Genomic DNA, 26,906 nt, shown 5'->3' on the forward strand with positions numbered 1-26,906 from the left:
GTCATTTTTTGTTTAATTTTTCATGTACTGAATGAAAATCTAATGTTCAGTGTGTTTACATTGCATTTTCAACTTTAACTGTTGTGTTAATAGCAAATGTGCCTTACTCTGGTCATAGCTGCAGGACGTATGTTTGTTGAGGGTGCTGCAGCATCCCCTGAAAAGTTTCACTAAACAAATGTGTTATTACAAATAAAATATACATTTCATTTCTTCACAAAAGTAGTGCACTGGGCCTTTACTAGTCCTGTATTAGAGGACCGATATAGCACGGGTAAATGCTTGTTTATAGGTATGACTTTATTCGCATAAAAACTGTGTATGAAAACATGGTTACTGGCAGACAAGAATGTGCCCTTTAGACAAGAAATGAATCCAATATCCGATTCAATAACAGGGATGTGTCATTTAATAACCTGTAAATGTTTTCTGTCAAAACTAATACTACTAACAATTGGTAGCTCAGACCACTAGGTGTGTTGTGACAGTTTGCATTCTACAGAGAGCATTTCAAATCAGTTGTACCCTGCCCTACAGTCAGTATATTGCTTCCTGTTTTTTGCTGTAAAAACCAACATGTTTATGTTGTTTAAGTGGGTTGTCTCCCACTGGCTGCACAGTGTCTCTGCTCTAAGCAGTCTCTGAAGCCTAGTTGGTTTTGGATCTAGTGCCTCTGACCATCAGACCCCAGGGGGGATGGATGATGCCATGTGCCGGCCATGTGTGCCGACCCAAAAGCCTTTTGTACCAGCACTCTGTCTATAATATACATCAAAACTCTGTCCAAGAACCAGTGGAAAGAACAGAGAATGAGATAATACAAAAGCAGCCATCTTTGGCCATTTGACAGGTCATCTAGCCAGCCTAGCTGTACACAAAAGGGTATGGGCCCTGGGTCTGTCATGCAAGTATTAGCAGCAGGGCTGCTGGAAAGCGTGTGGCAAGATGGCCACACCACTTTTGATTTAGTTTAATAAAATATAATGATGCAAAGCGTTAATAACAGGGGCAAAGTGATGTTGTTTTGTTTTTTTACAGATTTGCTTTATGATTTGTCATCTCACGCTCTGTCCTTCACATCGGAGTGCTGCTACAGGCTCTTTGTGTGTCTTGACCAGGTCGTGCACAACACACAAAGCTCAAGACATGCTCTCCATCTTTCCTCTGGTATTGACTTAACAAGCGTGATAACACCACTCCTGACAGACACAAGCAAAAACTTTTGCATAAATGTAGCAGCCTATTAAACCTAAACTTTAGCAATCTGACATGCTGTAGGGACCTATTGCCAGTGGTGTGAAGTTCTTAAGTAAAAATACTTTAAAGTACTACTTAAGTCCTTACTATACTATTTATATTTTTTACTACTTTTACTTTTACTTCACTACATTCCTAAAGAAAATAATGTACTTTTTACTCCAAACATTTTCCCTGACACACAAAAGTACTCGTTACATTTTGAAGGCTTAGCAGGACAGGAAAATGGTCCAACTAACACACTTATCAAGAGCACTTATCAAGAGAACATCCCTGGTCACCCCTACTGCCTCTGATCTGGCACACTCACTAAACACAAATGATTCATTTGTAAACAATGTCCAAGTGTTGGAGTGTGGCCCTGGCTATCTAAAAATGGTTTGTTACCATCTGGGTTGCTTAATATAAGGAATAAGAAATCATTTATACTTGCAGTTCCTGCACCTAAATATAAACAGTACACACAAAATGAGTACCGGGCACTAATGTTTGTCTAAGTCCCATGTAGCTCAGTTAGTAGAGCATGGCACTTGCAACACCAGGCCTGTGGGTTTGATTCCTGCAGGGAACAAGTATGTACAAGTATGCACCACTATTGTAAGTCGAACTGGATAAGAGCGTCTACTGATTTACAAGAAAAGAAGTCAAGCACTGCCCGTACCTATTCACTGATATTTAGGGTGTGTTGTTATGTGTGTCCAAGTGCAGTCTATTTCCCCCTTTTTAACATGTGAAGAACTATGCTCCCTGGGTGAACTGCCTGTCTGTACTACAGTCCCTCATGAAGCCCTCCACTGTATCAAATATCAGGTTTTCCATTATTGTTCCTGTATGAGAGCGACCTCCACCATAGCATTTTTGTAGGATCTTGTTGTGAAATGGGTAACAGCCAATCGGATAATAAAAATAAAGATAATCTTGTTTACATTGTGGGAGGCAACCCGTCTGCCTAGGGAGACAAGTCTAGTATAACTGAAGTCACTGTTTAATGCTGTTCAATAAAGAATGAAGGAACAACTTATAGTTTTATATTTACATTCAAAGTCACTGTTACCAACACACTCTCACAGAATGATTTGACATTTGTAAAGAGATTAAGCAGGACATTAGAAGTCGTTCATAGCCACCCGCTGGTTATTTCTTAGATTTATTGCATCTCAGATATAATGTTACCAAGGGAGATACAGTTCTACAGTGTTCCCGTGACAACCACTGACAGCACTAGACATACATCAAAACATCAAGGGAGAAACAGCTTCAAGGCACCTATTATTTTCCATTCAAACCAAGAAATGTACCGTATCTGCTCAAGGGCAACAAATACTATACAGTGTATTTTCCACTGAAGTCATATAGAGGACATGGACTTCCATACTTTGACCAGAGCCCTATGAGCCTTGTATTTGAACCTAGAACTGGGTTCAAATACTATTGAAAATATCTCAATTACTGTCACATACATTTTGAAGTAAATATTCAAAAACAAAATTGTTGGGGGGACAAGTAGTTAAAATACGGAATGTATTTGGAAATACACTTGGAAAGTATTTGCATGTATTTGAAAATACTTAAATACACTGACACAAATATACTCCCATGCATTTAACCCAGGTATCTGAAAATAATATTTGAAATAAGTGTTAGAAAATATTTTCAAATACTTCCAATAGAAGTAGTTGATTATGGCCACATTATTTGAAAATACTCAAATACACATAAAATAAGTATTTAAATAACAAATACACATGTCTCCAAACAGTAGAGTATAGAAGTTGGCATGTTCATGTGGTCAGGAGGGTTGGTGGTTAACGTCAGCCTGCTCTTTACTGCAGTTTGAATCCACCTGGCCCTCTCATTAAGGTATATTTAAACAGCAGGAGAGAAAAGGGAACGCGGGCATTCCCAAAGCATTACTATACTTTCTCCACCACCAGGTCAACGGTCAGGGAGGAAAGGGAACGCGGGCATTCCCAAAGCATTACTATACTTTCTCCACCACCAGGTCAACGGTCAGGGAGGAAAGGGAACGCGGGCATTCCCAAAGCATTACTATACTTTCTCCACCACCAGGTCAACGGTCAGGGAGGAAAGGGAACGCGGGCATTCCCAAAGCATTACTATACTTTCTCCACCACCAGGTCAACGGTCAGGGGAGGAAAGGGAACGCGGGCATTCCCAAAGCATTACTATACTTTCTCCACCACCAGGTCAACGGTCAGGAGAGAAAAGGGAACGCGGGCATTCCCAAAGCATTACTATACTTTCTCCACCACCAGGTCAACGGTCAGGAGAGGAAAGGGAACGCGGGCATTCCCAAAGCATTACTATACTTTCTCCACCACCAGGTCAACGGTCAGGGGAGGAAAGGGAACACGGGCATTCCCAAAGCATTACTATACTTTCTCCACCACCAGGTCAACGGTCAGGGGAGGAAAGGGAACGCGGGCATTCCCAAAGCATTACTATACTTTCTCCACCACCAGGTCAACGGTCAGGAGAGGAAAGGGAACGGGCATTCCCAAAGCATTACTATACTTTCTCCACCACCAGGTCAACGGTCAGGGGAGGAAAGGAACGCGGGCATTCCCAAAGCATTACTATACTTTCTCCACCACCAGGTCAACGGTCAGGGAGGAAAGGGAACGCGGGCATTCCCAAAGCATTACTATACTTTCTCCACCACCAGGTCAACGGTCAGGGAGGAAAGGGAACGCGGGCATTCCCAAAGCATTACTATACTTTCTCCACCACCAGGTCAACGGTCAGGAGAGAAAAGGGAACGCATTCCCAAAGCATTACTATACTTTCTCCACCACCAGGTCAACGGTCAGGAGAGGAAAGGGAACGCGGGCATTCCCAAAGCATTACTATACTTTCTCCACCACCAGGTCAACGGTCAGGGGAGGAAAGGGAACGCGGGCATTCCCAAAGCATTACTATACTTTCTCCACCACCAGGTCAACGGTCAGGGGAGGAAACGGAACGCGGGCATTCCCAAAGCATTACTATACTTTCTCCACCACCAGGTCAACGGTCAGGAGAGAAAAGGGAACGCGGGCATTCCCAAAGCATTACTATACTTTCTCCACCACCAGGTCAACGGTCAGGAGAGGAAAGGGAACGCGGGCATTCCCAAAGCATTACTATACTTTCTCCACCACCAGGTCAACGGTCAGGGGAGGAAAGGGAACGCGGGCATTCCCAAAGCATTACTATACTTTCTCCACCACCAGGTCAACGGTCAGGGGAGGAAAGGGAACGCGGGCATTCCCAAAGCATTACTATAGTTTCTCCACCACCAGGTCAACGGTCAGGGGAGGAAAGGGAACGCGGGCATTCCCAAAGCATTACTATACTTTCTCCACCACCAGGTCAACGGTCAGGGGAGGAAAGGGAACGCGGGCATTCCCAAAGCATTACTATACTTTCTCCACCACCAGGTCAACGGTCAGGGGAGGAAAGGGAACGCGGGCATTCCCAAAGCATTACTATACTTTCTCCATCACCAGGTCAACGGTCAGGGGAGGAAAGGGAACGCGGGCATTCCCAAAGCATTACTATACTTTCTCTACCACCAGGTCAACGGTCAGGGGAGGAAAGGGAACGCGGGCATTCCCAAAGCATTACTATACTTTCTCCACCACCAGGTCAGCGGTCAGGGGAGGAAAGCTTAAGAGGTGATGTTGATGGAGATGATACCAACTTCCGTGTGAAAGGATGTACACATTCCCAGCTCAGCTGTAACATTTACAGTACCTAATGACATGTACATAATCATCATTTCCAATAAACAATGTGTCGTGGAATTATTCTAATCAAAAGGAGCCTTTTAGATTTCTTAAAAACAATCAAACTTCATTATTTAATTACTGAGGTAATGGAGCTTGTCAACGACCCTCCCGTAGTTGATTCGTTGAGAGCCCAACCAGCAGGACTAAGCAAAAGCATGTTATATCAAAGTCCATCCTCCTGGATGTTCATGACAAATCACAGATGAGAGAATTTATACAAAGGTACATTTTGCTCTCATGCAACAGACATCAGGATTTACATGGCGCCAAATATCTGTCTCTAGTTCATTTACTGCTTGCTTATACAGAAATACTAATGCAACATAGACACTAGGTCCATTCCGTAAAAAAACTGGAGATTGGGTCTCCCTGGTACTGACAGACAGGCACACAGACACTAATCATGGAATGGAATGCTGTCTTATCACCAAGCCATCGTAAATCTAATGTCAACGTTAAATCTCAGAGCCTTCTCTCCCTTCACACAGACACATGAGAGTTCTAAGAAACCTATTCTGTTGCCTCTAAGAAAAACAGTGTGAATACCAATATAGGAAATGCATTCTGATATAAAAGTAATGTGATTAACATAATGTTGTAATTCTATGGCAAATGCTAATGGCTTTAAGCCAGTCCCTCATTCCTCTGTACCTCTTCTTAACACTAATTATTCAATATTAAAGCCTAAAACCTCGACACCAGTCTCTCCTAAAACAACAAACGACATGGAGCAGTAAACAGAACCCTCCTGCTGGGAGCTGGGACATTTCCGTGCCACAGGGTAATAGCAGGTTCCAGGTCTGTACGTACACACACACTTTTATTGAAATAAAATGAACAATAACCTGGGAAATACCAGGCTCCATAAATAAAACATCATCAATCTGACTAGGTAGCCTGGTGGGTAGGAGCATTGGGCCAGTTACTGAAAAGTTGCTGGATCAAATCACAGAGCTGACAATGTGAAAATCTGTCGTTCTTCCCCTGAGCAAGGCAGTTAACCCACTATTCCCCAGGTGCCGATGACATGGATGTCGATTAAGGCAGCCCCCTGTACCTCTCTGATTCAGAGGGGTTGGGTTAAATGTGGAAGACACATTTCAGTTGAACAACTGACGAGGTATCTTCCTTACCTCTGTGGGTTCAATGTCTGGAAGTACACAAACACACACAAAAAACAACACATTATACTTTTAGAAATCTTAATTAAAATAATAACCTCCCCTTATCAAACTTACTATACTTATGAATTCTATCATATTCTATTTTACCACCCCCGGAATGGTTTCCAGGTTCTCTCTTTATCAGAAAAAGCAACTGGTTTGCTGAGCTTACACACTGCTCGTAAAACTCCACCTTGCGCCTCACACTCCACCTTGAGCCTATGTGCTTGTGGAACAGTCATTGTTTCTCCTGCTCAAATCAAATCAAATTTTATTTGTCACATACACATGGTTAGCAGATGTTAATGCGAGTGTAGCGAAATGCTTGTGCTTCTAGTTCCGACAATGCAGTGATAACCAACAAGTAATCTAACTAACAATTCTAAAACTACTGTAGGCAGGTGCCAGTTGTTGTGGCGAAAGCTGGCCATGTTCAAGGACCGGGACTTCCAGTACTACTCACAGTGCAATATCTCTGAGAAACTTGGAACAACTTGTCCTAAATTCACACATAAAAGGAGTTCTAGATGCACCTAAATGCATTCTAAGCAAGGAATGTTGAGAAACACACCAAATTCAGCAATGAACCAAATGCTGGTGAGACTACACTATCTGATTCTTACCATTGATGATGATATTTCATAGTCTTGCAGGAAGATACTGATGTAAGTTTAATGGGGAGATGGACCTGGGAGGATATATTAGATGGAGCAGGACCCTGGACACAGCCAGGGGAGTATCGCCGTCCTAAGGAGGAGTTAGAGGCAGCGAGAGTGGAACGGCGATACTACGAGAATTACAGGAGAATAGAGGAACATATGAAGGTACACGGCTAGCACGGAAGTCCGAGAGGCAGCCCCAATATTTTTTTGGGGGGCGAGGCACACGAGGAGATTGGCTGAGTCAGGTAGGAGACCTGAGCCAACTCCTCGTGCTTACCGTTGGGAGCGTGTAACTGGTCAGGCACCGTGTTATGCAGAGATGCGCGGTGTCTCCAGTGCGCTATTCTAGCCCGGTGTGCTCTATTCCAGCTCCTCGCATTTGCCGGGCTAGAATGGGCATCCAGCCAGGACGTATTGAGCCAGCTCTATGTTCTGGATCTCCAATGCGTATCCACGGTCCAGTGTATCCTGTGCCTCCTCCCCGCACTCACCCTGAGGTGCGTGTCCCCAGCCCGGTACCACCAGTGCCAACACCACGCACCAGGCTTCATGTGTGCCTTCATAGCCCAGTACGCCCTGTTCCTCCTCCCCGCACTCGCCCTGAGGTGCGTGTCCCTAGCCCGGTACCACCAGTGCCGGCACCACGCACCAGGCCTCCAGGGTCCAGTACGCCCTGTTCCACAGCTGTTTATCGTTGTCTCTGATTGGGGATCCTATTTAGGTTGCCTTTTTCCCATTTTGGTTTTGTGGGTTATTGTCTATGTGTAGTTGCAGCACTCGTTATTATCAGCTTCATGTTAGTTTTGTTATTTTGTTTAGTGTTTCTTCGTGTTCTTCATAAATAAAGAAGAATGTATTCAAATCACGCTGCGCCTTGGTCTCATCGTTACGACGAACGTGACATTAAGAGGGTCAAAGTGCTGTTTTTTTAGACAGACTTGCCTCATGATTTGTCATCTTGCGCACATTCTCTGTCCTTTACATCAGAGTGCTGCTGCTGGATTTTTGTGTGTCTTGACCAATCAGATTCACAGAAATCGCAGATCGTGTTGGCAGGGCACAACGCACAAAGTTGGAGGCGCGCTCAACACTTTCTCAGATATTTATTTAGCAAGCGTGTTAACACATCACTCCCCAGAGACACAAGCAAAAACTCACATAAACTTACATAAATGTAACAGCCTATATGCCTTAACATTAGCGATCTGACATGCTGTATTTCATGGAAACGATAAAAAAATTCAGACTAATCAACTGTAGGCTAAACTAACAACAGCAGCTGCATAGTATAGCACAGGTCTGCCCAACCCTCTTCCTGGAGATCTACCTTCCTGCAGGTTTTCAGTCCAACCCTAATTTAACACACCTGATTATTCTTATTAGCTGCTCAACAAGACCTTAACTAGCTGAATCATATATGCTAAATTAGGGTTGGACTGAAAACCTACAGGACAGTAGATCTCCAGGAAGATGGTTGGACTGAAAACCTACAGGACAGTAGATCTCCAGGAAGAGGGTTGGACTGAAAACCTACAGGACAGTAGATCTCCAGGAAGAGGGTTGGACTGAAAACCTACAGGACAGTAGATCTCCAGGAAGAGGGTTGGACTGAAAACCTACAGGACAGTAGATCTCCAGGAAGAGGGTTGGGCAGCCCTGGTGTAGCACTTCTAGCTGCTACCGGATTTCCCAAACTAGGTCCCATTTTCCCCCTAGCACAACACAGCTGATTCAAAAAAACAAAGCTTGATAATGAGTTGGTTAGCTGAATCTGCTGTGTAGTGTTAGGGCAAAAAACTAAATGTGCACCGGGGGGCCCAGGACCAGGTTTGGGAAACCCTGATCTAGCCTACAATGCGCTGTGGACAAAGCAGTAATGTTGTGTATTATAGCCCATTTGTTTGTGAGAAAATGTGAATGGGATCAAATGTTGCTTATATTCAAACTTGGGCTGACTGGGCCACCTAGACTTTTTATATCCAAAATGATCAACTGGAAGGAAAAAGTGAACACAGTAGCTGACATAGACTGATTTCACGTTTTATTAGGTCTACAGTAGCATATGGCAGGACTACACGATGCAAACCTGCACAAAGCAAGCCCTGTGAGTTTCTGTGTCCAATCATGCTTTCTCTGTGTATAAGAATCTCCCTAGTCCTTTATTTAAAACATAATTCACATGAACAAGTACACGATTGCTGCGGTTTAACAGGGTTTTCATCTTCCCCAAGGGCAGTAAAAAAAACAACATGTAACCTGATTAGAAAAACTCTGGTCCTATCTAAGCCCATATTCAACCTTTTTAAAAAGATTAATCACATCATACCATATAAGGTCTGGAGTTTCACCTGGTTAGGTTACCAGATTAGGTAAAACTATGGGCCCCAGAATATTTTTCTCTCACACCACTCTGGGGACCTGTGGTGCCACCTCTAGTAGGAACTGTTATTAATAGCCTGGTCCCAGATCTGTTTGAGCTTTTCTCTACTTCCTTGTCATTGTTTGTCATGATGATTCCATAAGGAGTTTGCAAGAGAGAAAAACAGACTGACACAAAAGCTAGTGTAATAGAGACTGGCACCCAGGCTATGTAATTACCACTTTCGTGTCAATCATCCACAAAACACCAACAAGTCAACTCCACAGACCTTGTATTGATGTTAAACATATATTAACTCCTCAGGTTATCACCTAAAAAAAGTGTCTTATAATATTTACATATGTAATCCACTTTTTTTATACAGTATGTGTAAGGGAATGTCATAAGAACTGTTACAGTACTGTAGCAGTCCGTAATTAAAATTCTGAAAAATAAAGTGCATTAATAGAGCCCAACTGATATTATCGGCCGATATTGGCCTTACAGCGATATATTGATATCTGCCGATAATTCCGCTGATATTCGATAAATAGGATAACAAAATGTTTAAACCTTATTATTACGGTTAGGAGGCTCAAACACAAGGTTTACCAGAGGATCGCCGGAAATCACTTTCTCAGCAAAACCTCTCACACACTTAGTCTGGTTCCACATTTGCATGTGCCTCAGGCAAGAGAAGAAAGCTGTGAAGTAGCAGAGTCATGAAGGAGTGGCTGCTCAGCTGCAGTGTTATCCCCGTAAAACCCAGGTGTTATTATTTGACTGTGCGTGCATGTTTGTATTCATGTTGTGTTTCTAAGGAATCTGTATGTGGGTTTGGGTGTTTTCATGCATGTTCAATCATGTAGTGTTCCTAGGTATGATTGATGCTTGTACTCAAGAGTTTCTATACCATTAGCACCTATGCCTGCCGCCTCAGGAAAAACTGTCAGGAAAAATAGTTTAGATTGATAATAGATAGAAAATAGATACGATTTATGTCATGAGATTGTGGAAAAATGTGTGGCTGCTATCAATACCAGGTTAGGTAGCCGAGTGGTTGGAGCAGTGGTCGGGTTGATCGTTCAAATCCCAGAGCCGACGAGGTGAAAAATCTGTCAATGTGCTCACCGGGGTCACTGTTGATAATGGGAGGCCAATGACCCCACTCTCCGAGGATGTCTCAGGGAGTTGGGATCACATGCTGTGAAACAGGACAAATGTAAGCACCCACCAAATTATTAATATATAGGTAATCATGATTATTGGCATCATAACAATGATAGTCAGAGGAATTGGATTGCAAGTTCCAACAGAATCCTACTCACAATAGCCATGTTTTTCCCTGGGCGGCATAGAAAAGTTTGAGAATTTGGAAGTAGACATTTGTATACTTTTTGAGGGCGTTACAGCATGTCATCACACCCACATGTGGTGAGAGCCTGCCATAACTTATATTTACAGTACCAGTCAAAAGTTTGGACACACCTACTCATTCAAGGGTTTTTCTTCATTTTTACTATTTTCTACATTGTAGAATAATAGAGAAGACATCAAAACTATGAAATAATGCATATGGAATCATGTAGTAACCAAAAAAGTTTATTTTAAATTTGAGATTCTTCAAAGTAGCCACCCTTTGCCTTGATGACAGCTTTGCACACTCTTGGCATTCTTTCAACCAGCTTCATCTGGAATTATTTTCCAACAGTCTTGAAGGAGTTCTGAGCACTTGTTGGCTGCTTTTCCTTCACTCTGAGGTCCAACCATCTAATTTGGGTTGAGGTCAGGTGATTGTGGAGGCCAGGCCATCTGATGCAGCACTCCATCACTCTCCTTCTTGGTTAAATAGCCCTTACACAGCCTGGAGGTGTTGGGTCATTGTCCTGTTGAAAAACAAATGACGGTCCCACTAAGCTCAAACCAGATGGCATCGCTGCAGAATGCGGTGGAAGCTATGCTGATTAAGTGTGCCTTGAACTCTAAATAAATGCAATCAGCAAAGTTCTTGAAATGTTCCAGATTGACTGACCTTCATGTCTTAAAGTAATGATGAACTGTGATTTCTCTTTGCTATTTGAGCTGTTCTTGCCATAATATGTACTTGGCCTTTTATCAAATAGGGCTATCTTCTGTATACCACTCCTACCTTGTCACAACACAACTGATTGGCTCAAAAGAAGGAAATAAATTGTTGAGAGAATTCCAAGAGTGTGCAAAGCTGTCATCAAGGCAAAGGGTGGCTACATTACAGAATCTCAAATATATTTAGATTTGTTTAACACTTTTTTGGTTACTACATCATTCCTGATGTGTTATTTCATAGTATTGATGTCTTCACTATTATTCTACAATGTATAAAATAGTCAAAATAAAGAAAAACCCTTAAATGAGTAGGTGTGTCCAAACTTTTGACTGGCACTGTAATAAGTTTGACCACCCAAATGAATTTACTCTAGAACATGACTAATATATATATTCACCGATATTGTCGGCCGTTATTGGTATATTGATTTTTACCGGTATATTGACATCGGCTGATAATTCCATCGATATTCGATACATTTGATGAAAAAAATGTATTTCATGTTTATTGCGGCCATTCTCATTCAACCCTTATTTTACCAGGTAAGTTGACTGGGGGACAGCTACAAGGGGAGGAGAGGGGTGGATAAGCCAATTGGAAGCTGGGGATGATTAGGTGGCTATGATGGGGCCACAGTGTCTCCTGACCCCTCCTGTCTCAGCCTCCAGTATTTATGCTGCAGTAGTTTATGTGTCGGGGGGCTAGGGTCAGTTTGTTATATATGGAGTACTTCTCCTGTCCTATTCGGTGTCCTGTGTGAATCTAAGTGTGCATTCTCTAATTCTTTCTTTCTTTCTTTCTCTCTCTCGGAGGACCATGCCCCAGGACTACCTGACATGATGACTCCTTGCTGTCCCCAGTCCACCTGGCCATGCTGCTGCTCCAGTTTCAACTGTTCTGCCTTATTATTATTCGACCATGCTGGTCATTTATGAACATTTGAACATCTTGGCCATGTTCTGTTATAATCTCCACCCAGCACAGCCAGAAGAGGACTGGCCACCCCACATAGCCTGGTTCCTCTCTAGGTTTCTTCCTAGGTTTTGGCCTTTCTAGGGAGTTTTTCCTAGCCACCGTGCTTCTACACCTGCATTGCTTGCTGTTTGGGGTTTTAGGCTGGGTTTCTGTACAGCACTTTGAGATATCAGCTGATGTACGAAGGGCTATATAAATAAATTTGATTTGATGATGGAAATGGTTTGTGGGGGATTTATTTTGAATGCAGTCTAGTGCTCTTGCAATTCACCTAGCTTCCACATGGGGGAGAAATTCTAGGTGTAGCACCTTTAAAAAAATGAAAATACATTTTTTACTTTTAACACTTTTTTTGTGGCATCCAATTGGTAGTTACAGTCTTGTCTCATCGCTGCAACTCTACTACAAACTCGGGAGAGACAACGGTCGAGAGCCATGTGTCCTCCGAAACACGACCCTGCCAAGCCACACTGCTTGCTTAGCCCAGAAGCCAGCCACACCAATGTGTCGGCGGAAACACCGTCCAACCGAAGTCAGCTTGCAGGTACCCGGCCCGCCAAAGGAGTCGCTAGAGCACGATGAGAGAAGGACATCCCGGCCGGCCAAACCTTCCCCCAACCCGGAAGATGCTGGGCCAATTGTGCGCCGCCTCATGGGTCTCCCGGTCACGGCCGGGTGTGACAGAGCTTAGATTTGATCCCGAGTCTGTAGTGAAGCCTCAGCACAGCGATGCAGTGCCTTAGACCTCAGGAGGCCTACAGATGAGACATTTGTAATCAAAAGATCATATTAACATGTAAATATTATAGATCGGTAACAGAATTACAGAATAATACTGCAGCAGATTCAATAATGCTGTATTTGAAAATAGTACACTCAATTTAGGCTACTGCCCCTTTAAGAGCTAGCATTCATTTTGTGGTTAATGTTATCCGGTATCCTTGGGAAAACCATATCCTTACCAATAATGTGCATAAATCCTGTATGACTGACAGGGGGCGCTGTATTGAAGCCACTGCGCAGTCAGCTTGGTACTCCTCAATTTTAATTTTTTTTTGGAAGCTATAGAAATGCATTTATTAAAGTCTACACTAATTTTTGACATTTATTATATTGTGAGCTAAAAATTTATAATATATATATATAAAAACATTTTCCTTAAAGTATATATTTTTTGAGAGTACTAATGTTACTGTCCCCACTACAACAAAAAATACTTAAGTACATGTAATTTTGTCCTTGAAACATTTAATTTAAATACTATAGAATTCCATTCATTCCTACGGAGGACTGCTCCTACTGGGTAGTGCCAATGTGGCCGACCGGAGGCTTCAAAGCCTCAATGGACAATACATCGCATCAGAAATCTAGGGTTTATATAGGCCATTGAACCTAACCCTAAATTTACGCAGAAATTGCTCCCCATTTCCTGGTTGCTAAAATTGTAATAGTTCTCTTCATTTCAGTTTATGTGACAAAACAAGCTAGTGTAGAGAATCATTGCACCATATAAAACCGCTGTGAAATATATTTTCTCATAACCAAAAATATTGTATTTTCAGCTGGTGTACAAAACCAAAACCTAAGAACGGGAAGCATAGAAATAACGCACACAGATGTACCGCCTCTTAGACTTGCTTTCAATGAGAATGACAGATCTATAACTCACATTTCGATGTGGATTTGGTTGCAGCTTGCGCCACAGACAGCTATATCAGTCCACTAACAGAGGAGTAATAAAGGCCTAGTGCACCACTTTTGTGAGAGAAACGTATATATATTTAGGATTTCTTATTTGCACACCTACTTCCCGCTGTTATGCTTTTGAGGGGTCTGAGTTCCTTTGGAGTGTTCACACTGAACAAAATAATTCAGCGAACTGCACTTAGTTCTTCAAAAATTCACTTAAAGGGACCTAGTGTGAAAACACCCTTCGTTTCAGAGGCAAGCCAGCAGTGGGGATGCAGGGTGTATTGATGCTGGCTCATGATGTCATTACTGTCACAATTTAAGAAATCAACATTTGAAACATATTTCTTGGGACTTTTTAATTTCCCCACTGTAAAACAGTATATCGGCAGATATCAGTATCGGTTAGATGTGTCCCTTAAAAGATCGAAATCAGTATCGGACCCAAAATCCCAATGTCAGTAAGGCTCTATGCATCAAAATATCAGAACGTTGCACAGTAGCTGTCAACACTTCCTATATTAGTGAGCAAGTACAATATCCATAATTCAGCCACAAAAATCTTTTGTTACTTTTCCACATTTCACATCATATCTTCCATACAAAAGCTGTCATTATACTAGCTCTGAAAATATACTGTTATCATTGCAAAAACTATGATTATTCTCTTCTATTCTCATTTGGCTATAGTAGATTGACAACATTGTTGACACCTCAAAACACTAGCAATTGATATCATAGCAATGCTACAAATACCTCAGGACTCACCTTGAACATGTTACGACTACAGTATGTACAATCCACTGCATTCTCACACCTGCTGGAAGCACATGGACATACAGTACCAGTCAAAAGTTTGGACACACCTACTCATTCAAAGGATTTTCTTTATTTTTTTTTACTATTTTCTACATTGTAGAATAATAGTGAAGAGATCAAAACTATGAAATAACACATTTGGAATCATGTAGTAACCCAAAAAATATTAGACAAATCAAAATATATTTTATATTTGAGATTCTTCAAAGTTTCCAACCTTTGCCTTGATGACAGCTTTGCACTCTTGGCATTATCTCACGTGGAATACATGTCAATTAACAGGTCACATGTCAATTTCTTTCCTTCTTAATGCGTTTGAGCCAATCAGTTGTGTTGTGACAAGGTAGGGGTGGTATACAGAAGATGGTCTTTTACCAAATAGGGCTTTGTCCATATTATGGCAAGAACTGCTCAAATAAGCAAAGAGAAACAAAAGTCCATCATTACTTGAAGACATTAAGGTCAGTCAATCTGGAAAACTTCAAGAAATGTTAATGTTTCTTCAAGTGCAGTTGCAAAAACTATAAAGCTCTAAGACAGTGGTTCTTAACCTTGTTGGAGGTACTGAACCCCAACAGTTTCATATGCACATTCACCGAACCCTTCTTAATTGAAAAAAAAAATCCAATTCAAAACATAGGTATATATTTGACTGGTGCACAAAATGAACCGTGCATCAACATCACTGTGTTCAAAGAACAAAATCATCAAAACATTTTCACACAGATTATCATTTTCACACAAAAACAAAAACATAATAATGAATATTTACTGCAAATCAGTGTGACTTCTGCTGTTGCCTTTCAGAGACCAGTTCAGAAATGCGCGGCTTCACCTTGGCAAGTGCCACTCTCATGTCATTTTCGCAACAAAGTCTGTTCCTTTTCTTCGTTTTTATGTCCAGCATCCTCGAAAAGGATTGCTCGCAAAGATATGTTGTAACAAACGGTATGAAAATCTCCAGAGCTTTCTTAGCAATAACAGGGTACGTTACCATTTGTTGACACCAAAACGTTGAAAGCGTTGTTGTTCTGAAGAGTTGCTGTTGAACCTGGCTCTGCTGAATTTCAATGATTTCATCGAGGTATTCATCATTGACATCTGTTGTCTCAACACTAAACGTGAACGGCTGTCTCACCCATGCTGGATATGACTCTCTTGTAGGAAGTATCCGTCGAGAGACTTTGCAAGCTCATCTAAGTGCGTGGCAATTGCTTGCTTCAGTTCAGCAGGTACAGAAATGTCTCCGATTCCAGATACATCTTCGATCTTACTTACACAGTCGTCCAGCAGGGGAAAGTTTGCGAAGTTATTGTTCTCTGTTCGTCGTTTCCATAACGGTAGCTTTTTTTGAAAAGCCTTCAGGTTTTCCTCCGCTTCGATGATGTTGACTCCACCGCCCTGCATCTTTTGATTGAGATGATTGAGAGCTGTGAAGATATCAGCCATGTACGCTAAAATGAGAATGAACTCAGAATTTTTGAAGCAATCTGCATGACAATGTTGGTGCTCTTGCAAAAACAGGGCTAATTCCACACGCACGGCAAAAACACGATTCAGCACCTGTCCCCGGGATAACCACCTAACGTTAGAATGGTACAGAAGTACCTCGAATTCAGAGCCCATTTCTTTACACAGCTCACTGAAGATGCGATGCCGCAGAGCACTAGTTCGCACATAGTTCACGCATTCCACTACAATTTTTAATACTTCTGCCAGTTTTGGAGGCAAGGTTTTTGTTGCCAACGCATGCCTGTGCAGAATACAATGCGTAACAATGATGTGTGGTGCATCGGCTTTCACTAGCGCACCAAAACCAGACTTTCTTCCCAGCATGACTGGAGCTCCGTCCGAACAAACTGCAGAAACCATATCCCACGAAAGATTGTTGTCTTTGAAGAAGTCATCCACAAGTTTCTTCACATCGGCTGCCTTAGTTGTTGTTGTAAGAGGCTTACAAAATAAAAATTATTCCTTTATCACGTCGTCTTTCACATAGCGCACAAATACAGCAAGCTGGCTTAGATTGGAAACGTCTGTGGTCTCGTCGAGTTGAAGGCTGAATTTTGCCGGGCTTGAAATCAGATCTGCAACTACTTGAGCCAAGATGTCTTTGCTCATGTCCTCTATTCTGTCGCTGATGGTGTCATTTGAAAGAGGAATTTGGGATAACTTAACTTCGGCCTCTTTTCCCAGCATGATATTCGCCATCTTCAACACAGCTGGTTTTATGAGTGTTTCACCAATGGTGTGTGGTTTGCCCTGCTTTGCGATCAGGTAAGCAACTTCGTACGATGCTGTGAGGATCGGTTTGTTGATGGGTACAAAGCCGAGAACAGGCAGTGTAGCCTTTTCATCGAATCTGGCTCTCTTCACCTTGAATTCAGCGAGCGTTGTGTTCTTGTATTTTCCATCTCCATGCAGCTTAAGGAAGTGTTCTCTTAGTTTTGCCGGTGCTAGACTAGAATTTCTCAACTTGGCATTGCAAATCATGCAGTTAGGACACTGACTCCCATCACGTTCGGTTATACATGTAAATCCATATTGTACATATTCGTCCGACCACTTTCTTTTTTTGCTCGACATAGTAAGTATGAAGGGATTAAAATATTAAGAAAGAAATCACAAGACGTACCATCACCATAGTCACAAACTGAGCGCGCCAAATTCCCTGCAGCACAGATAGGCCAAGCGATGTAGCGTGTTCACCTGCAGCCAATGATGGCCAAGCGGAGCGTGTCATCACGAATCATATGAATCGGATGTTTGTCTTGACCTCCGCCGAACCCCTGAGACTGACTCACCGAACCCCTGGGGTTCGATCGAACCCAGGTTAAGAACCACTGCTCTAAGATGAAGCTCTCAAAAGGACCGCCAAAGGAAAGAAAGACCCAGAGTTACCTCTGCTGCAGAGGACAGGTTGATTAGATTTCGCAGCCCAAATAAATGCTTCACAGAGTTCAAGTAACAGACACACCTCAACATCAACTGTTCAGAGGAGACTGCATTAATCAGGCCTTGATGGTCAAATTGCTGCAAAGAAACCACTACTACTAATAAGAAGAGACTTGCTTGGGCCAAGAAACACAAGCAATGGACATGAGACAGGTGGAAATCTGTCCTTTGGTCTGATGAGTCCCAATTTGAGATTTTTGGTTCCAACCGCCGTTTCTTTGTGAGAAGCAGAGTAGGTGAATGAATGATCTCTGCATGTGTGGTTCCTACCGTGAAGCATGGAGGAGGTGTGATGGTGTCAGGGTGCTTTGCTGGGGACACTGTCTGTGATCTATGTAGAATTCAAGGCACACTGAACCAGCATGGCTACCACAGCATTCTGCAGCGATACGACATCCCATCTGGTTTGCGCTTAGTGGGACTATCATGTGTTTTTCAACAGGACAATGACCCAACACACCTCCAGGCTGTGTAAGGGCAATTTGACCAAGAAGGAGAGTGATGGAGTGCTGCATCAGATGACCTGGCCTCCACAATCCCCTGACATCAACCCAATTGAGATGGTTTGGGAAGAGTTGGACCGCAAAGTGAAGGAAAAGCAGCCAACAAGTGCTCAGCATATGTGGGAACTCCTTCAAGACTGTTGGAAAAGCATTCCAGGTGAAGCCGGTTGAGAGAATGCCAAGAATCTGCAAAGCTGTCATCAACGCAAAGGGCGGCCACTTAGAAGAATCTCAAATATAAAATGTATTTTAATTTGTTTAACACTTTTTTCGTTACTACATGATTACATGTGTTATTTCATAGTTTTGATGTCTTCACTATTATTATACAATGTAGAAAATTGTTTAAAAAAATAAAGACAAACCCTTGAATGAGTAGGTATGTCCAAACTTTTGACGAGTACTTAGTTAGAGGGAAAGCCTGTTTGTCTAGTTCATCAGGGGTTTGGAATATTCCGTAACGGTCCTTCAACCAGGTCCAGCTATATCTACTGGCAGGACTTCATTGCTACCTTTCATCTCAGTTAGGCCAGATACTTCTAAGGGAAGTGAGGGATTTCCAGACATTCCATGAAATGTGTGGGTTGAAAATGTGACCTGACAAAGATCCAACTGGGATCTAACCGTTGTCTGATTAAATCACCATGGGAGCATACCAGAGTTGCAGACATACATGTTTTCTTTGATAGTTTCTTTTGCTCTGCACCTGATAAGATGGATGTGCATATTTTTCCGAACGTTCCTGTGTTAAAAGTGTAACATAACCGTTATGCTGACTCACATCAGCACACTTGTAAAATTTTATATTGAAATGCATTGAAATGTGTGTGTTCACTGTGCACCTCACAGATTCTTAAATAGATTTTCAGATTCCCTTTGCTTCTCTTTCTCTCTACAAGTACAAAGACACACACACACACACACACACACACACAAACACACGTCCTTCAGTCAGTCAGGTAACTGTTGTTGTCGAACAGCGGGGTGACGGTACCGTCCTTCCACTTGATCAAGATCTCTCCCCGCTGTAGCGAGGGAGAGTGTGCCGGCCGCATGGGGTGCTGAGTGAGGGGGGCTCTCTCGCTGAGCACAGGGGACCCCGGCTGACTCACAAGCCCTGTAGGAGTGTACGACTTCAGCACACACACTACTTTCTTCTTCCTGGGAGAGGGAAATCATTCATTTGTAGTTCTGCAACTGTGTGGGCAGTTGTGGTTACTGTAGTATGTGATGAAGTTGTAGTTCTGGGTTGTCATTTGAGAAAAAAATCTTCCTAACCACAGGATCTTTGGAGCATAATCCAGATTCAGTGGGGAAATTTGATAATTCTTGAATGTAATAGGCATAATACTGGATCCAAAATGTATGTTTATGGTACTACTGGGAAGCTGTATTTCCCCTTAGGCCCCTTGTCAGCAGACCAATAGTGGTACAGTGGGAAGACAGCAGTGTGCAGGTTAACCTAGCAGTTAGAACGTTGGGACAGTAACCGAAAGGTCGCTGGTTCAAATGCCCCGGGTCGACATGGTGAAAAAAATTCTTGCAATTTGCCCTTAAGCAAGGCACTTAACCTTACTTCTCTCAGGGAGGGTGGGATATGCAAAACAAATAAAAAAATCCAATTCATACGTGTATTAATAGATACTTGTACATGTCTGAAATAGGAGAACTATAAGCACCCACCTGTTGTGGTGAATGCTGAGTAAGAGCATGACAGTCCCCAGCACCAGAGCCAGGGAGCTCAGCACCAGCATGGTCACTTTCCAGCCAAACCCTGTAACACACACAAAGAGAGATGGAGAAACTCCCATAATCGACAGTTCAGAGTAAACAAACACTTTCCACTTTCAAACTCTGGCAAACCTCTAGAACGTCATATAAAAGGTCTTTAGAAACTGGAATTATCTGAGTGGGCTTGGACATTAATACACCCACTCTACAGATTCCTATGTAACTTTTCCTCTCCTCTAACGCCACCATGTGGTAGACAAGGCACAGAGTAGAAGGCCCCAGAGCCCATCGGGGCAGAGAGATGTGTTTTGACCCTGGGTTTGTTTTGAAGGCAGTCATAGTCTTTCTTCCACACCCCTCCGGCAATAGGTTTCCCAACTCACCATACTCAGCGTTGAAGAATGTCATTGAGGGGCCCTCAGGGCCCATGGTGCTTTCAACCAGATGAGAGTGCTCTGTCCCAAGGTCCATTCCAGTGGTGTTAGGGGAAACAACATCATCCCCGGGAACTGGAGGGGGGACATCACATCAGCATTAGAGTGTAATAACACATGAGTAATACCCTAGTTATTATCTCAAAGCCATAGCCCCTTTGTTTTATTCATCTGTTCATCAATTAGTATGCCATCTCACCAAAGCCAGACCAAAATACTTAACTGAGGACCATCAGATTGAATTGAATCAAAAGACATACACATAAGTTTAAACTAGTGCCCCATAGGACTGGCGTAGGGAGGAGCCCCAAGTGAAGAGTTTTGGACTTGCTGGCAACCAGCCCACATTAGGACCCTATTGAATGGAGGGAATTTAGCTGAATGAGATTTAGCCAGCAAGGACAGTGGAAATGCAATCCCTGATGGAACTAGTGGTATATGACCTCGCTGAGATGCCATTTGGATCACCCACTGTTAAGCCTAAGACACTGACCAAACCAAGGTATTCTCAAATCAGATACATTTTTTTTGTTACAATGTACAGTACCACTCAAAAGTTTGGACACACACAGCGCCAGCTGTGCCACCAGAGACCCTGGGTTCGCGCCCAGGCTCTGTCGTAACCGGCCGTGACCGGGAGGTCCGTGGGGCGACGCACAATTGGCCTAGCGTCGTCCGGGTTAGGGAGGTCTTGGCCAGTAGGGATATCCTTGTCTCGCGCACCAGCGACTCCTGTGGCGGGCCGGGCGCAGTGCGCGCTAACCAAGGTTGCCAGGTGCACGGTGTTTCCTCCGACACATTGGTGCGGCTGGCTTCCGGGTTGGATGCGCGCTGTGTTAAGAAGCAGTGCGGCTTAGTTGGGTTGTGTATCGGTGGACGCATGACTTTCAACCTTCGTCTCTCCCGAGCCCGTACGGGAGTTGTAGCGATGAGACAAGATAGTAGCTACTAAAACAATTGGATACCACGAAATTGGTGAGAAAAAAGGGGTAAAATTAAAATAAAATAGTTTGGACATACCTACAGTACTCATTCAAGGGGTTTTCTTTATTTGTACTATTTTCTACATTGTAGAATAAAAGTGAAGACATCAAAACTACAAAATACAGTGGGGCAAAAAGTGTTTAGTCAGCCACCAATTGTGCAAGTTCTCCCACTTAAAAAGATGAGAGGCCTGTAATTTTCATCATAGGTACACTTCAACTATGACAGACAAAATGAGATTTTCTTTCTCCAGAAAATCACATTGTAGGATTTTTAATGAATTTATTTGCAAATTATGGTGGAAAATAAGTATTTGGTCTCCTACAAACAAGCAAGATTTCTGGCTCTCACAGACCTGTAACTTCTTCTTTAAGAGGCTCCTCTGTCCTCCACGCATTACCTGTATTAATGGCACCTGTTTGAACTTGTTATCAGTATAAAAGACACCTGTCCACAACCTCAAACAGTCACACTCCAAACTCCACTATGGCCAAGACCAAAGAGCTGTCAAAGGACACCAGAAACAAAATTGTAGGCTGGGAAGACTGAATCTGCAATAGGTAAGCAGCTTGGTTTGAAGAAATCAACTGTGGGAGCAATTATTAGGAAATGGAAGACATACAAGACCACTGATAATCTCCCTCGATCTGGGGATCCACGCAAGATCTCACCCTGTGGGGTCAAAATTATCACAAGAACGGTGAGCAAAAATCCCAGAACCACACGGGGGGACCTAGTGAATGACCTGCAGAGAGCTGGTACCAAAGTAACAAAGCCTACCATCAGTAACACACTACGTCGCCAGGGACTCAAATCCTGCAGTGCCAGACGTGTCCCCCTGCTTAAGCCAGTACATGTCCAGGCCCGTCTGAAGTTTGGTAGAGAGCATTTGGATGATCCAGAAGAAGATTGGGAGAATGTCATATGGTCAGATGAAACCAAAATAGATTTTTTTTTTGTAAAAATTCAACTCATCTTGTTTGGAGGACAAAGAATGCTGAGTTGCATCCAAAGAACACCATACCTACTGTGAAGCAAGGGGTGGAAACATCATGCTTTGGGGCTGTTTTTCTGCAAAGGGACCAGGACGACTGATCCGTGTAAAGGAAAGAATGAATGGGGCCATGTATCGTGAGATTTTGAGTGAAAACCTCCTTCCATCAGCAAGGGCATTGAAGATGAAACGTGGCTGGGTCTTTCAGCATGACAATAATCCCAAACACACCGCCCGGGCAACGAAGGAGTGGCTTCGTAAGAAGCATTTCAAGGTCCTGGAGTGGCCTAGCCAGTCTCCAGATCTCAACCCCATAGAAAATATTTGGAGGGAGTTGAAAGTCCGTGTTGCCCAGCAACAGCCCCAAAACATCATTGCTCTAGAGGAGATCTGCATGGAGGAATGGGCCAAAATACCAGCAACAGTGTGTGAAAACCTTGTGAAGACTTACAGAAAACATTTGACCACTGTCATTGCCAACAAAGGGTATATAACAAAGTATTGAGATAAACTTTTGTTATTGACCAAATACTTATTTTCCACCACAATTTGCAAATAAATTCATAAAAAAATTAATTACAGGCCTCTCTCATCTTTTTAAGTGGGAGAACTTGCACAATTGGTGGCTGACTAAATACTTTTTTGCCCCACTGTAACACATATGGAATCATGTAGTAACCAAAAAAAGTGTTAAACAAATCAAAATAATTTTATATTTGAGAGTAGTCGCCCTTTGCCTTGATGACAGCTTTCCACAGTCTTGGTATTCTCTCAACCAGCTTCACTTGGAATGCTTTTCAAACTGTCTTGAAGGAATTCCCACATACGCTGAGCACTTGTTGGCTGCTTTTCCTTCACTGTGGTCCAACTCATTCCAAACCATCTCAATTGGGTTGAGGTTGGTTGATTGTGGAGGCCAGGTCTCTGATGCAGCACAACATCACTCTTCTTCTTGGCCAAATAGCCCTTACACAGCCTGGAGGTGTATTGGGTCATTGTCCTGTTGAAAAACAAATGATAGTCCCATTAAGCGCAAACCAGATGGGATGGTGTATCGCTGCAGAATGCTGTGGTAGCCATGCTGGTTCAGTGTGCCTTGAATTCCAAATAAATCTTTGACAGTGGCACCAGCAAAGCACCCCCACACCACCTCTTCCATGCTTCATGGTGGGACCCACACACATGCGGAGATCATCCATCATCTACTTATCAGACCAAATTACAGATGTCCACCAGTCTAATGTCCATTTCTTGTGTTTCTTGGCCCAAGCAAGTCTCTTCTTATTATTGGTGTCCTTAAGTAGTGTTTTATTTGCAGCAACTCAACCATGAAGGCCTGATTCACGCAGTGTCCTCTGAACAGTTGATCTTGAGATGTGTCTGTTACTTGAACTCTGTGAAACATTTATTTGTGCTGCAATTTCTGGGCCTGGTAACTCTAATGAACTTATCCTCTGCAGCAGAGGAAATTCTCGGTCTTCCTTTCCTGTGGTGGTCCTCATGAGAAGCAGTTTCATCATAGCGCTTGATGATTTTTGCGACTGTACTTGAAGAAACTTTTAAAGTTATTGAAATTTTCCAGATTGACTGACCTTAATGTCTTCAAGTAATGATTTTCGTTTCTCTTTGCTTATTTGAGCAGTTCTTGCCATAATATGGACTTGGTCTTTTACCAAATAGGGCTATATTCTGTATACCATTCATACCTTGTCACAACACAACTGATTGGCTCAAACACATTAAGAAGGAAATAAATTACACAAATTAACTTTTAACAAGGCACACATGTTAATTGAAATGCATTCCACATGACTACCTCATGAAGCTGGTTGAGAGAATGCCAAGAATGTGCAAAGCCGTCAAGGCAAAGGGTGGAAACTTTGAAGAATTTCAAATATAAAATATATTTTGATTTGTTTAACACTTTTTGGTAACTACATGACTCCATATGTGTTATTTCATAGTTTTGATGTTTTCATTATCATTCTACAATGTAGAAAATTGTAAAAATAAAGAAAAACTCTGGAATGAGTAAGTGTATCCAAACTTTTGCCTGGTACTGTATTCTATGGCAAAAGATAGATCGGTAGAACCAATACTGACAGAATAACTTGTTAGACGTTGTTTGGTAGGCACTGCATAGGAGACAATGGAAATAATAGTGACTATGACCCAAGACATGTAGCCTAGAAGTACAATTGTGTTAATGTAATTCAGCCCTTGACAGCGAGGAAATGTAAGACTGATGAAAATGGTGTGAAATAGTGAACTGAAATATCCCAGTATGATGAAAATGAATGAGCTCTATAATGAAAGCTCCTGAAGGATGACATAAGGCACATCCCTTCTCTATGATGAGACCCTATGATGGGACGGTTCTTCTTACTCGACTGTGGTTGGCTGTTTGTATTGGAAGGGGTACTTGTTGAGGAGGGCAGAGCAGCAGTTTGTGTGGACCTGTGGCGATGGTGGTGGTGATGGCTGGCTCTATTCCCACAGACAGTATGGTTGCCCAGCGTTCTCCACTTGCTGGCCTGTCTACGCTCTTTGGAGAGGAAGACCTTAGACGACTTAGAGGACACGTGAGGAGCACTGAGGTGAAGCCCCTTTCCTTGCAGTGTGAGGTGGCCCTTCTTAGAGCAGGCCCATGCCTGGCCTTCCCTGCCCACCTCGCCACCTGCAGCCCCCTCCTCATTCCCAGGGTCACAGTGGTGCAGTCTGACACTCAGATCATGCTCCTGGCCACTCAGACACTCTCCTGTGAGCCAGCTGCTCAGGGCTAGGCGCTCAGGGAGCCACTGCCACTCCTGCAGCGCTGAACCAGGGATGCACTCCCCCAGCACCACCCTGCTCCCGGGATGCCCATCCTGGACCGGGACCTGCACACACTTACCCAGCAGCTCATTCCTGATGCTAAAGCCAGCCGCCTCTATGGGAGAAAACAGTATAATATAACATTACAGTGCATTAGCCTATGAAAGGAAAAAAGCACCTTGGACAAACAAATGTGTCCAGGTCGGATGAGGTTGGCTATAAGGTGTAGGGTCAGGGCTAAAAGGCTCTGGTTTACAGCCATGTTATAAACTAGACCATTTTGTAATATGAGCTGGTTAAATAACAATGTCCTGGCCAGTGGAGGGATTATCCCCATGTTGTGTTTTGGTAGCTATTCATTGGTTGCATGTTTTCGTCACAATATTGTTTTGAACGTTCGTTTTGTACAGATGACCAACTGAGCATTCTACTCAATGCATCATTATTGAGCACTGATGAAGACTTCATCAAAAGAGCATTTACAGTGGCTTGGAAATACAACGACATTAAATGGGATGCAAACAATTAATAGGAAAACCTTGTCATCATTTTGATGTCGCTAGACTGACTTTTGATGCAGTATAACTTTAGCTAAGATTGAAGGGAGGACACCGGACGTTCTCATTCTAGCTATTTGTTAGCTAATGACAACATTGCCACCTGTCTAAAGTACATTTAACGACATGAAGATGCTGGCAAAATGGTTTCCTACCAAATATTTGACTATTTTAGCAATGTCATCGTATTTCCAGGCACTAAATTGTAATTTTCACACAAAAGTCGTTAGCCTCGTCCAGAATTGCGTCCCAGTGGGGCAGCGGTCTAAGGCACTGCTTCTCAGTGCTTGAGGCGTCACTACAGACGTCCTGGTTCGATTCTAGGCTGTATCACAACCGGCCGTGATTGGGAGTCCCATAAGGCGGCGCACAATTTACCCAGCGTCGTCCGGTGTAGGCCGTCATTGTAAATAAGAGTTATTCTTAACTGTCTTGCTTTGTTAAATAAAATAATAAGTGGGTTTATCACTTTAGGACGCCGTTAGAGGGCGGCTTGAGAACGCATGACGAGACCGAGTGGTGGAGGCGGAACCATCTGTAACGTTACTCTGAAGTCGAGACAGTAACTAAACGCTGAATTATTGCGTTACAAGCCTACTCGCACTAAAATGAAATTTAACTTATTTTTAATAGATTTCTTGATACTTTATACTTGTAAAGCTAACGTTTGAGCTGCTACAGTAACTACTTTATAGTAGCTAGCTAGCTAAAAACAAATGTAGATGCATGCACACTACTGTAACGTTAGCAAACAAGCTACGTTTGCTATCTACAAACAATATTATTAAGTATAAACCAGAAAACTAGGTAGCTTATAATATTTTCTAGTATAGAAAAATAAAGGACAAAAACAACACATTTCCCCATTAACTACATACAGATAGCTAGCAACTTTCTGACAAGTTCTTACCGTGGAAAACGAGTATGAAAACGCAGGGACCCCAAAACCTGTTCCCCATGACAAGTGGTTCTGCAATGTCTCCCGTGGCAACAGCCTAAATATGTGCGTTGGAGTGGAGATGTGTTCCCCACAGGGGCGAGGGGTGTGTGAACAGAGCTTCATGCGTCCAATCAGAACTGGTTAACGGTATATGCATCACTGGCTAACCACACAATTAAATGGCACAAACAGC

At 42.8% G+C, this 26,906-nt stretch overlaps 1 protein-coding gene across 5 annotated transcripts in view; it reads right to left on the reverse strand.

The window, feature by feature from the left end:
• The window catches only part of si:dkey-245n4.2 (uncharacterized), a 44,718-nt gene extending 17,873 nt beyond the window's left edge, over window positions 1-26,845 (reverse strand). The window contains exons 1-6 of one of the 5 annotated variants that reach the window (XR_010461457.1): window positions 26,684-26,845; window positions 24,789-25,331; window positions 20,374-20,499; window positions 19,943-20,033; window positions 14,751-19,420; window positions 10,273-10,436 (exon numbers count right to left, since the gene is read on the reverse strand). Coding sequence is in view for 1 of the 5 variants with exons in the window: in XM_029637207.2 (XP_029493067.2) it covers window positions 19,207-19,420; window positions 19,943-20,033; window positions 20,374-20,499; window positions 24,789-25,331; window positions 26,684-26,732 (1,023 nt within the window). In the remaining 4 variants the exon portion in view is untranslated. Of the gene's footprint in view, window positions 1-8,892; window positions 10,437-10,761; window positions 13,049-14,243; window positions 19,421-19,942; window positions 20,034-20,373; window positions 20,500-24,788; window positions 25,332-26,683 lie in introns of those variants that run through there. The other 4 variants (XR_010461456.1, XR_010461458.1, XR_010461459.1 and 1 more) reach the window with 4 other exon arrangements.
• Between the last annotated feature and the right edge of the window lie 61 nt (window positions 26,846-26,906).

The sequence above is a fragment of the Oncorhynchus nerka genome, linkage group LG27, assembly GCF_034236695.1.
Source record: "Oncorhynchus nerka isolate Pitt River linkage group LG27, Oner_Uvic_2.0, whole genome shotgun sequence".
NCBI lineage: Eukaryota > Metazoa > Chordata > Actinopteri > Salmoniformes > Salmonidae > Oncorhynchus > Oncorhynchus nerka.